The sequence below is a fragment of the Rattus rattus genome, chromosome 9 (assembly GCF_011064425.1).
Source record: "Rattus rattus isolate New Zealand chromosome 9, Rrattus_CSIRO_v1, whole genome shotgun sequence".
NCBI lineage: Eukaryota > Metazoa > Chordata > Mammalia > Rodentia > Muridae > Rattus > Rattus rattus.
The window spans coordinates 84923915-84936379 of record NC_046162.1 but is presented as its reverse complement, the minus strand read 5'-3'; the positions used below and the strand labels follow the sequence as shown (position 1 = coordinate 84936379).

The 12465-nt window shown below is 50.9% G+C and overlaps 1 protein-coding gene across 9 annotated transcripts in view; it reads left to right on the top strand.

Moving 5' to 3' along the window:
* Positions 1 to 12465, top strand: part of Bcas3 (BCAS3 microtubule associated cell migration factor) — a 451135-nt gene that overhangs the window by 433058 nt on the left and 5612 nt on the right. For 4 of the 9 annotated variants that reach the window (XM_032912987.1, XM_032912988.1, XM_032912985.1 and 1 more), the window contains one exon: positions 6063 to 6128. The exons of the other annotated variants lie outside the window; for them this stretch is intronic. In XM_032912987.1, the coding sequence (XP_032768878.1) occupies positions 6063 to 6128 (66 nt within the window). The remainder of the gene's footprint in view (positions 1 to 6062; positions 6129 to 12465) is intronic. 9 annotated transcript variants of the gene reach the window in all.

Genomic DNA, 12465 nt, shown 5'->3' with positions numbered 1-12465 from the left:
GAGACCCCAGGTTCAGTTCCCGGCACTCATACGTAGCTCACGTATCTGTGGCTGTGATTCCAGTCCCAGAAGATCTGACACCCTCTTGTCTCTGCAGCCACCCCTCCCCCCCCCTCTCGAACACGCACACACACTATGCCCAGATAGGTACAAATGCAGGTAAAACACCCTTACATACAAAAAGTGTTCTTTTAATTAGTAAATAAAAGTGAATGGGAGCTTTTATGAGGAGTTGGTTAAATGTCTACACTAATTCTAGTACCTCTGTGTGTTGCAGCCCAATTCTGCCATGAAGATTGGCAACTTCAGTGGGCCTCCTGCTTGTCCTCCTGCTGATGACTAGAGATATTTTCTTATATTTCTGGTAGGAGACAACCCCATCACATCACAGGGTACCACACAGGTTGTGGCAATTACAAGTACCCAGATAGGGAATTCATTTGGGGAGCCTTCAAGTGACCTGACTTGTTGCTTTGCCCCTATTCAGAGCAGATAATTGGACCATCAGTGCTCTTCATAAAATCTAGCTATCCATGTTGGACTTTGTGGCAGTCAGGTGTAGAATTTATAGAAAAACGTTGGTGTGCATGTCTGTACATCCCAGAAGGTACGGGCAGGAGGATCAGAAGTTCAAGGTCGGGCTGGAGAGATGGCTCAGCTGTTAAGAACACTGACTGCTCTTCCAGAGGCCATGAGTTCAACTCCCAGCAACCACATGGTGGCTCACAACCATCTGTAATGGAATCCAATGCGCTCTCTTCTGGTATATGTGAAGACAGTTACAGTGTAACTCATATACATAGAATAAAATAAATTTAAAAAAAAAGAAGTTCAAGGTCATTCTCCAATACATAGTGAGTGCAAGGCCCATCTGGGCTACCCGAGGCCTCGTCGTGCTTGTAAAGGCAGAGGGCTGGAGAGAGGGCTCAGTGCTTGCTGCTCTTGTGTAGGACCTACAGCACCCCCATGGTGACTCATGACCATCTGGAAATCCAACACCGTTTTCTGGCCGGTGTACACCAGACACGTATGTGATGCACATACATACATGCAGGCAATATTCATACACATGGATAAAAATAAATAAATAAAGTTTTTTCTTTTTAAATATAGAGTTGTCAGGAACACACACACACACACACACACATACACACCCCTCAGATGAAAAATTTACAGCTCAGGAGAATGCTGTACCTGGAGAACTTTCCAGTCAGTGTGTTGTATGGGTGCCTCGTGTTCCTTTTCCAGTGCTGTGGTTCATATTCCCATCCCCCTCTTTCTCTCTCCCTCCCTCCCTTCCCCCCTCTCCCCTTTTCTTTTTCATTTTTAAAAAAAGAAACAGATACTCAGATATTTTGATTCAAAGTCCAGACATTGCCGTGCATGATCTCGTGGGTCTGTTGATCCTAGACCGTGGTGAAGCAGAGCATCACAGCAGGGAATGACAATGCTCACTCTGTGGTAGACAGAGGCAGGGACAACCAGTGCTGGGCCTGGGGAGAAGCGTGTAAGGGCCAGATGGCATGGTGGCATGGCCACAGTCCCTGCACTGGGAACAACATGGACAAGGAGCCCTGAAGCGCACTGCTAGCCGGACTAGTCATGTTGAGAGACCTTGCCTCAAAGAATAGACAGAGAGTGATTTTATTTATTTTTTATGTATGAGTGAGGTGCGTGTAGAAGTAGTGGGCAACCTGAAGAAGTCAGTTCTCTCTTCCCACCACGTGGTCCTGGAGAGGAACTCGGGTCGTCAGACTTGTTGGCAGGGCCTTCACCTACTGGGCCATCTCTCCCGGCCTCTTCCTGGTCTCTTGAAAATGACAATATCTCTCCTCCCCGGCATCCAATGTAGAGTGCATGTGGCCCAGTCTCCAGTCTTTTCTTACTTTCTCTATCTCTTAATCCCCCTTGTCTCCCTTCTCTAGATGGAAGAGTATGACCCATCTCACCCGCCATTCTCTAGGCTGGGCCTTGCTCTCTTACCAAGGACTCTGAGCATCTCTGGTTTCAGTGCCCGCCATTGCCTGTTTCCCCTCAGTAACAGGTTCCTTGGAAAATGCCATATCATCTACCTAACTTAGCCCGGTATCTGGGCCTTCTCTGCTTTGTCTGTAGGGACCCAGGGTTTTTCCTTCTATAGCATTTACAAAATTGAAAGAGAGAGAGAGAGAGAGAGAGAGAGAGAGAGAGAGAGAGAGAGAGAGAGTGTTCTTCTCTCAGTAGCCTCTTTGGTGGCCGCACACACCCACTCTGTGGTTGCAGTAGGCAGGCTGGCTCTCTAAGCATCTGTCATGTCTCACAAGAGCAGGCAAGAATAGGTAAGCCACTATTTCTTTCTTAGAATTGACAAAAGCCCCAGGGGAGGTGATGGCACTGAGCTGTGGTCTTTCCCTCTCTGGATTCTCTCCCTAGTCACAGGGCGTGTGTGGTCATCCTAGAACACTGTATGTAGTAGTCACTCTTCTCACTGCTGTGACAGAGTACCTGACAGAAGCAGGTAATGGTGAGAAGGATTTATTTAGACTCATGGTTTAGGGAGGAGAAGCATTCATCACTGTGGGAGGGTGACAGGAGCCTTGGGCAGCTGCTCATGTTACATCCAGTCAGGAAGCAGAGAGGAGTGAATGCTGACACTCAGCTCCCTTACTCCTTTTTATTCATTCTGGAACCCCAGACCTTGGGAAGGATCCCTCCTCAATTAAACCTCCCTAGAAACGCCCTGACAGATATGTCCAGATGGAGTCCAGGTGACTTCAGAACTGTCGATTCATAAACATAAACATCACACTGTATTAGACTTCTGATTGCTGGAGAACAGCGGAAAGAGAGATTTGTTTTGGCTCATGATTTCAGAGGGTTCAGTCCATGGTTGCTCCCAGAACATCTTTGTGGCCAGGGTGGATGGAAGAGAAGCTCCTTTACCTCCTGTGGAACAGAAAAGTAGAATGATCCACTTCCTCTAGCTAGGACCCACCTCCCAAAACAGCACCACTGGCTGGAGAACCACATGTCCACAGTGAGGGCCTCCATTGGACACTTCACATACAGACCCAACAGGTCTAATGACAAAACTGTGGACTCTGCAGCCACAGATCCTTGATTGCTAAGAGTGAGAGAAGAGAACAGTGCCTAGAGGCCAGGGCTGCCATATAGTGCCCTGTCCCCACTGCAGGCCAGAGCGGCCCATACAGTAGGGAACACAACAGGAGGTTGTGGGGAGCTGCAGCCTCAGGGTGGCCATGGCTGTTGATATCAGTGTCCCAGCTCAGTGAGTGTCCTAGCACCTGTGCCCAGCTCAATGTCCTAGCGCCTGTGCCCAATTATTTTCCAGCAGGAGCAAAGACCAAGTCTTGAGAGTCCCTTCAGCTCCCAATGCCAGTTGCTGCTGCTGGGAAAATCAGTTTCTCTTCTGATGATTTGAATATAAGAAATGGAGGAACACACGTGGCCTTCCCCCTTGGGTCTAATTTTCTCATCTCCTACTAGGAGCGAAACAGGAAATATGGGAGCACTTACTTCCCCTCATGATGTGCACACCCTGGACACTGCACACAGTAGTCTGTACCAACCTTACTCTAAACAGGGGAACGGACTTAAGGACTCCTATGCCATGGCAGTATCCTCTCATCAAGGTCTGCCTGGTTCTGAGAGTCTTCCCTTCAGCTTCTGACTTCTGAAGCAAGAGAGGAAACACTTGAAATAACTTTTTTAAAGGAATTAAGGCAGGCACTAAAGGGGCTAGGGATGAGCTCACTATAGAGTGCTGGTCTACAGCACACAGGGTTCTGAGTTCAGTCTCCAAGGAAAACATTTCTCAAATAGGAGTGTCTAGTTCCGACCATCTTGCCAGTCTCACCTCCTCAGAATGTGACCTGCTTTTTATTCCAAACAGGGGCTCCTACAGAGGGAGAGAACTGTTCCCCAGGGAGGCTGAACCCTACTTAGAAAATGCCAGCTGACTTCATAGCCTGACTCAGGCTTTTGCCACATTTTTCCCAATGTCTTATGGCCTTTCCTGCCTTCTGCTCCTGCCTGACCCGCCTTACCTGTCCCACTTCAGATCCTGCCACCTCCTCTTGTTCACATGTGACTTCAGCTTCCAACCCTGCCAGCATGCCAGTCCTCCCTGAAGTAGGCCACCCACGTGGCATGGTCATTTCCTTGCCCACATGTGTGTCCCTGAGCCCGCTGCATTTAGGATGCTTGGCCCTAGGCAAGGATCTTACTGGCTTCCATTAACAAGCCATGGCTGACATCCTACACGGCACTTAGGGAAGGCCTAGCTCTGTGGGTCCTTCAGCTCCTCCCTTATCCATAGCCATGAGTGCATCTTGACCCAATTCTTGTTCCTTGGACCTAACCTGATTCATCTTTGTTACCTTTAACCACCAGTTCTCTTTGCCCAGCATCCAGCCCTGGGATGAACGCCAAGCTGAGCCTCGGTTAATGTTTGTCGAATGACTGATTGGGTTTTTGTGGCCTCTGAGAAGTAAATGAAAGGCAGCCAGAGCCATGGGAGTAATTATCATGCTTAGAAGACATACGTCTTAGTTCCAGGCCAAGTCTTAGATCTGACTCCAACTAGGTTGCTTTCTCTGCCCCTCCTCTACCCACTCTGGAGCTGTACCCAGAGAAGAACTGCAGCAGAAGTCCAGGGCTCGTGCGTTTTTCTCCACACGTGTCCTGCTTGCCTGTGGCATAGCATGCTGGTTCTTGTCCACCAAGAGGAAGTGCCAGTGTGTCCTCTTTGGTGACTCTGGTATACCCTTTCCACATGCTGCCCCAAGTCAAGCAACCGTGGAGCATGTGCAGGCTTGGGCAAAGGGTGGGGGCTGCAAGACAGTTGCCAGGGGCCTTCCCTGGACCATTACAGTGGGTAAATGGTTAACCCAAGGGAGGATTCTTCTTGGTACCTCCTCCTCTGCCAGATTTCACCTTTAATCACCGGCCCTTGTGTAAGGTCCCAGCAAGGTAAGCACCACCACAAGGGTTAGGTGCCCAGCTTCTCTTCTGCCCCCGCTTCTCAGAGGGCAAGAAGCCATGGGCTAGGAAACAGGTAAACCCACAGAAAAGGAGGGTTAGAGATGGACCCTGGTTGCATTAAATATGAGACATTTTGGATTACCCATAGCAAAGACAGCGGGATGGGTCTCCAGCCTTGGCTGAGTTTTGTTGCTGCTTGATCTTCCTGTACGACCCCTGGCCTCAGGAACCTGCAGGCCCACTGCCTGAGACAATTTTAAGTTTGTTGACTGAATCTCCTGCCGTTCTCATAGCTGTTCCCTTCCCATCCCTACATATGTCTTCTAATTGTGGCTAAGTAGCTTACAGTTCACCCCTCTGCATTTAATAAAGTTTGGGGAGGCTGGCCTTCCAGCTGCCTCACTTATTCAGGGTCTTTTTCCATTCTCTACCCTCACCTCCCCATGCCTGTTATATTGGCACACCCCTGTGTCTCCAGACCCCACTGTCCGGACCCACATGTCATCTCCACTTGATGTGTGACTGTGTGGTGTTGGCCTTAGGGTGGCTGGGGACTGTGAACCAAGCCTCTGGGGCCACACCTCCATGAAGCTTGGACTGGTCCTTAAGGACTGAGAGCTTCTTTGTTTATTCATCCATAAGCCACTAAGAACTGACTTTAGGGATATCAGACTAGCTCTGCGCATGTCTCCACAGCCTTCCCAAAGCAGCCCAGCATGCTGTCAAGCAGCTTTGGACATCAGGCCTGGGGTCTAAATCCATAGAACCACGGAAGGGAATTCAAGGAGCTACCCCAAAGCCTGAGCCCATCCTTCCCTCCCCACCACCACCAGGCAGAAATAGAGGAACTCAATCCTTGGAGACCGGAGAGGAAGAAGGAAGAGATGGAGATTGCTAGCTTTGGCTAATAAAAAATCTAGATGTGCTGGACCTTGGAACACACCCCAGAGTACCCCCCTGCAAATATCAGTGGTCAAACCGGATTTGATATCTACTCAGTTTGATCTCAGTTCTTGTTGGACTCTTAGTAGGTCCTTGTATGATGCTCTTTAAAGAACTATTTTATATTTCCGATGCAGACACAGCCCTTGACGTAGCAGTCAAAAACAGCACCCCCGAGAGACACATGGCTGTGAAGTGCTTGGGTATGTAACTTCCTGTCTTTGCCTACACAGAAGGCTTGGTCCCACTGCTTTTTACTTCCCTCACATGGGTGTCTTCCCTCCCCCAGAGCTCAGGCTTCAGAAAGCACTGGAGGTCAGCTAGGACAGGAGGTTTCTTCTGCAGGGGACTGGGATGGTAGTGGCAGCCATCTTTCACCCAACAAGAGTTTCTTTGAGAGTGCCACTCCCTGCCCCCCACTCTGAAGATGCAAGTCAAATTTTGGGACTCTGCTGTGCAGAGCAGAGAGGTCACTGGGCTCTAATGCATTTACCATTGACTGCCCCTCTTGTAGTGCGTATTAGTGAGTAATTTGATTTGTACCTATTCATTTGCAGTCCCTGCAGGAGCCTGGAGCTGGCCCCTGGTATAATTGGTGCTGTCTCTATTTTTACATCATTAGATTAGCCCCGACTCCTGGCCACTTGTTGTCTGCGCTTGTCTGTCCATTTATACAACCTAATGTAACACAAAATTCATTACTGATCACATTACTTTCAACTCTGAAGCCAGCCTTGTGATAAACATTTGGTTAACCCCTTCCTAGCCACGCGAGGGCTGGCAGAACAAATGCACTTCTGCTCGACAGGCAAATCAATATCTTAATACACCAAAGTGGAATTGCATTTCTAGATTTGTTATCCCTCCTGGAGGAGCAAATGGAAAAGCTCATCCGAGCCAGCTGAATTGAATAATGAATAGGGCCCGGCACCAGCAGCCTGTCTGTGAGACCAGCACAAAGGCAGAGAGAGAACCATGTCAGCCCAACCTGGGCTGCAGTCAGGGAGGGTGGCACCATGGCAGTTAACTGAGACCCTCCTCTCCCACCCCACCCCCGTGCACCATGGCACCGGAGCACAGACCCTACAGTGCAGCTTGAGACCCTGACAGAGGCCACAGCGGCCTCATCCTGATACATCCCTTTTGTCAGACTTAGCATAGCTGACAGGGAATTGGGTCAGTTTCCTTAAAACTTTATTCACCAATGAAAAGGCTAGCAAACAATGGCCCTAACCTAAATGCCACCAAAAAGTTAAATTGACTCTCACAACCCACTGAGATGGACAGGTTCCTACCTGTGTTTGTGTAGACTGCCCTTCAGGTGAGTGCTGTCCCGCCCACCCATGTGTGCCTGTGCGTGGTTCCAGTTGCTTGCGACTACTTAGACTTTAAAGGACCTCAACACAGCTTTGTTTTTAAATCTAGACATTTCTGCATGATCTGACCATATCCTCTCCCCAACTCCCGATTGTCTCTGGGTTGCGCCCACAAGTCATTAACTCACAGGACAGTTTGTTTCAAAGGGGAAACAAAATACCTCCACTTATTAAGAAACGCTCATAAAGCCCGCACCATAATGATTTGAAATATCAGCATGGAGGAAATAGAATGGAACCCATTACCATGAAAGCCATAAATCCCCAAGTAAAAAGACGCCGTAAACTGAAGATGCTCGGGTGGGAAAGGAGGCTGGGGAAATAGCGGTCCCAGCAGCCTTCTGTTTGGCTGTGGGGAGGTCCTGAGTGGGAGTCTGGAAAGGAAGTTGCCTGAGGCTGTGGAAGGGAGCAGGGCAGTCTTCTGCAGACTCTGCTGTCCCTGCCGTGCTTCACTCTTAGGCTTCCCTTGCAGGACACCACCCTTTGCCTCATCTGCAGATGGATGCCTCCCTGCTGAGGGCAGAAAGAGCTGGGGAAGGGCAGGCACCCACTCACCGTGTAGTAGTCCTGAGGGACAGAGTGAGGGGTAGGAAGTGTATGAGGTAGCTTACTCACCCTGCTCTGGGCTCCAGGGCCAGGACCAGGATAGGGAGAGTCTCTTGTTCAGCCCCTCCAGAATTGCCCTTCTCAGTCAATATCTGTCATTAGTATTCCCTTAGCACAGTCTTATGACCCAGATGTCCCAGATGAGCATCACTGAAGTAAGCCAGCCTTAGAGGGTCTGCCTCCTCAGGCCTAGGGAAGAGCCTCACAAGAGGAATGGTGATAGCAACTTCCCCCACCACCAGCCCCAGTGGACACTTTCTTAGTCTCGGTCTCTGGTTTAGTCCTCTTAGGTGGGTAGGCAGCATGGGGGTGGAGCAGGAGGGCCATGTGAATCATGTACTAATGCTGGCCCCAGCCTGTCCATTCTAGAGAGCAGATAAGAGCACATACCTGTAGTTCAAGCTACTCAAGAGGCCAAGGCGAGAGGATCCCGTAAATGCAGCAGTTCAAGACCAGCCTTTTTAACACAGTGAGAGCCTGTGCCACAGGAAGGAAGAGAGGGAGGAAGGGAGCAGACAGAGAAAGAAGGAAGAATAGAGACAAACAGACGGGGGGTGGGGGAGGTGGAGTAGGCCTTTGCCCTCCGTTTAGGGCAGGCCAGTGGCAGGAAAGAGGGTGAGTCTTCTGGTGGAACAAGAACTGTGATTTCGTAGTCCTCATGGAAAAGGGGTAAGCCACATCTTAGAAACCCTTCCGCTGCATCGTAGAGAATTTAATTATGCTTGGACATTTGAATGAGAACCAGATGTGGCTCCAGCCCCCACCGGTCAATAGCATTTCTCCTGTGGTCTGCAGGCTCTGCTATCTCCGAAGGCTGGGGACCAGCTTGTGAAGTGCCCTGACTAGGAGCTTAAGACGATAGGTTTTCCAGCCCTATGTCCTCTAGGTCTGTGTGGAATGGGGCACACGTGCCCAGCTCATAAGACTCTCCTAGCCCCTCTCTGGGGCCTGCAGAAAGAGGTCGTGCCTAGCACTGGGTCTGGCATTCACCAACTCCAAAGAGATGTCTGCCATGCTGCACGACTCTGAGTCAGCCTTAAACAGCACCAGGACCTACTGCTAGAAAGAACATTTCTGCTCCCCCATGAGCTGTCTGCCCCAGATCCTTCAACCCACTGAAGTTGCCAGGCGGCTAAGGGGTGCTCTCTGATGTAGGCCCCTAGCACCCTATCCCCTGACAGCCTTAAAAACCATAGCCCATGCATCGCCAGAGCACACCCTCCCCTCATGGTCTACAGGTACAAATGACGTGCCCAGGGTATTGAGCACTCTCTGATGGTACTAAGGGCAGAGTGATGTCCCTCTCATAACCCTCTTTTCCTCATGGCTCTCTGTAGGGAGCTCAGTCAGGACCACCTAAAACTTGGTTTTAGCCAATCACCAAACACCTCAGAGAGAAAGTGTGAGCTAGGTCAGCTCCACTTTTTCTGTCCCTTCATAGATTCCCATGATTGGATGGATTTGGCCTTGGTCAAGACTTAGCATTATTTTAATATGGTGGGTGCTGGGAGGGTCACCAAGTATTGAGTGATGTAGCATGTTGCTGGTCCTTCTGTCTTACCCTTGGAAGCTAAGACTTAGAGGTGGTTCTGATGGTGTGGATTTCCTGGGACTGGGGTACTGATGGCCCATACTTGATGGTTCAAGACTTTCACTGTCCGGGTGGGTGGGCTCCAGCCCCCAGGTCAACCAGTGGTTCTCATGAGCAGACCCCACCCACCAACTTGCTGCTGCTCTTCAGCACTTCAAGGGCCGTGTAGGAGATGAGGGGCCATGCTGTAATCAGCCCTGCCTAGAGCTTGAGTGCCCTCCCCACACACACACAAGGGTACACATGTGCATGCACAAGCGCATTTAGTCAGCTCTAGCAGAGAGGCTAGAGACCCTGTGGCCATGGGACAGGACCCTCCAAGAGGTCTGCTCCTGAGAACCCCTCCCCTCCCAAGCTTCTCTCTTCCTCTTCATGCTCCTGCTTTTATTCTTCTACCTCTGATTTCCGATGTCCATGTCTCCTGTCACCATGTGCCCCTCTCACATACACAGGCCCACCAGGGAGGGCTTCAGCTGTCTGGTCTGCCTCAGACCCCATGCGGTGGTGTTGGTTCCTGGCCTGTTGTTGAGAACCAAGTTCCCAGGGGCTCTGTGCCAGGTGTTTGGGCTGAAGGTAAAGCCCAGCTCTGCTGCTCCCTTTGTCTCCCCGAGTATGGCCCCTTCCTGGTACTGACCACCACTCGCAAGGTCTAAATACATATGCAGAAGCATTTGAGTTCTTCTAGGCCTGGGTCTCAGTGGTAGATGAGGCTCTTAGTCACCATGCATGGCCCTGTGGCCAAGGCTCCCTGAGCTGAAAACACCTGAGATCTGCCTTCACTGCTGGCAGCTGGGGGCTGGGGGCACAGGATAGGCCCTAGAAGAATAGCCTCATTCTCTCATGGTGGTCTGTGTCCCTTTGTGTATCTAAATGGGGACAGAAGCTGAGCAGAGAGAAGGGCAAGTATGGTCATGGGAGTCCGGAGGACTGACCTGTCCAGGAAGGAGACTTCTGTTGCCCCAGGCGGCTGCACTCTGAAAGCACTCAGGGCGCCAGGCTGTGTGTGTAGTATAAGACACGAGAAGACTGGCGTCAGCCAGCCAGTGATCTGGGTTCAGACATAGGTGTTAAGCCCCAGAGATAAGAGCTGGCCAGAGCTAGCCCTGCTTTTCATCTCCAAACCAGGATTCCTGTGATCTGAATGTGTGGAGCCTTTTCAGCCTTAGCCTTGCAGCTTCTAGAAGGTGCCCCTGGCAAGGTCCCAGAGACCCTGCTGGAGGAGCGAGGGGACTCCTGTCTCTGTCTCTGCTAGCGTCCAGACCTTCCCAGGACAGAAAGCCCTTTGACTGCCGGCATCTTAGGGAAGGTGTAGAGGAGCCTGGCAGCCAGCCTTTGAGCTGGGAGGTACTAAATGCAAAAGAAAGCGGCCCCACCCCCACTCAGGCTGCTTTCTTTAACCGCCGCACTTTTACTCTCCTGAGGAAGGGCCCTGGGGGCTGAGGCTGGCTCCAGCCCAGAGTGTGGTCTCTGATGATGGTCACAGTCTCAGCAATCTCAGCCAACACCATCTATGTCCCCACTGAACAAGCCTCCTCAGCCACACTCAGGGGATGGCTCATACAGGCCCTGACCTGGATAAGACAAACAACCTCTCACCATGTCTGCCAGGTCCAGCCATCTCCCAGGTGACATCCGGCCCAGCTGCCCAGGTCTCAGCCCCAGGAAGCACTCAGGCCTGTCCTCTACCCTTGTATCGTCTGTCTTTGTCTCTCTGTCTTTGCTTCTGTGTGTGTGTGTGTGTGTGTGTGTGTGTGTGTGTGTGTGTCTGTGTCTGTGTCTGTGTGTCTGTGTCTGTGTGTCTGTGTGTGTCTGTGTCTGTTTCTTTCTGATTCCCCTCCCTCTGGCTCCCTCCCCCTCCCTGTACTGTCTTGCCCAGTTAGTTCAAGCCCCAGTGTACAAGCTTCTTGCTAACAAAATGGCTTGCTTGGGACAGACCGCATCTGAGCCAATTTGCTGAACATTTAACTGTCCTGTGGTCATCTGGTCTTCTCATTATTTATCCCATCAAGGGAAAATGCTGGTCACTCTGACTTCTTACTGAGAGTACCCCCCTCCCCAATATCCCAACCCAACACATACCTGTCTCTCCACCAAGAATCCTCAAGCAGAAAGGAACTGAACGCGGTTTTATTTTTTACATCTTCCCTATGTCAGGCACTGGGCAAGCTAGGGCATTTGTCTGGCTTCTCTGTCCATTCACTACCCTGCGCTCCCACCAAGCCCACCCCAAGCAAGAAGGACTAGGAGGGAGATGGAGGAGAGAGAAATCAATGCCTGTCAGCAGGGTTGGGGATTTACTCTCCATCTGTGAGAGGGAAGGAAGAAATGAAAAGCTGGGAGCGTGTATCTGCCGTCCGCCTCCCTGGGCCATTTCTTGATTAAAAAGAAACAATCTTTGCCCGGGCTCCAATGGAGGCAGAGCTGGTAGGGGCCTGGGTGGCAGGGCCACCTGCTGGGGAGGAGGCTGGAGAGGGCCCCTGAAGTCCTGGGGATAATCACAGTGACTAATTCGATTGCAACAATAATAGTAGCTCACATTTGCTGACTGGAAGCTTTAAGCACTTCGTGATGGGCTCCCCATGCATTATTTAATTTCATTCCTACAGCCAGGCTATGAAACAGACATTGTTATCCTCGTGCTCAGGAACCCAAGGCACCTGCCCAAAGTCACCCAGGAAGCAGGTGGCCAGAGCCTGTGCTCTTAGCAGCTTGCCTAGACTGCTTGCCCCATCCTGAGTTGATCAGCCTACCTACTGGTCTTCTCAGGCTAAAATTCTGAGTCAAACAGTTAGGGAAAGCCTACCCACCCACCCCACCCCCTTCACCACAGGAAGTGGCCAGCGCCTCAGCAGGGGCAGACTCCTCCTCCCACCAGGTCTAATCCTAGGCCTACTGAGCTGCATGGGTGGTTAGTTTAGGAGTAGGATATGCTGCTACAGCCAGGACCTAATAAAAATGCTCTGCTAA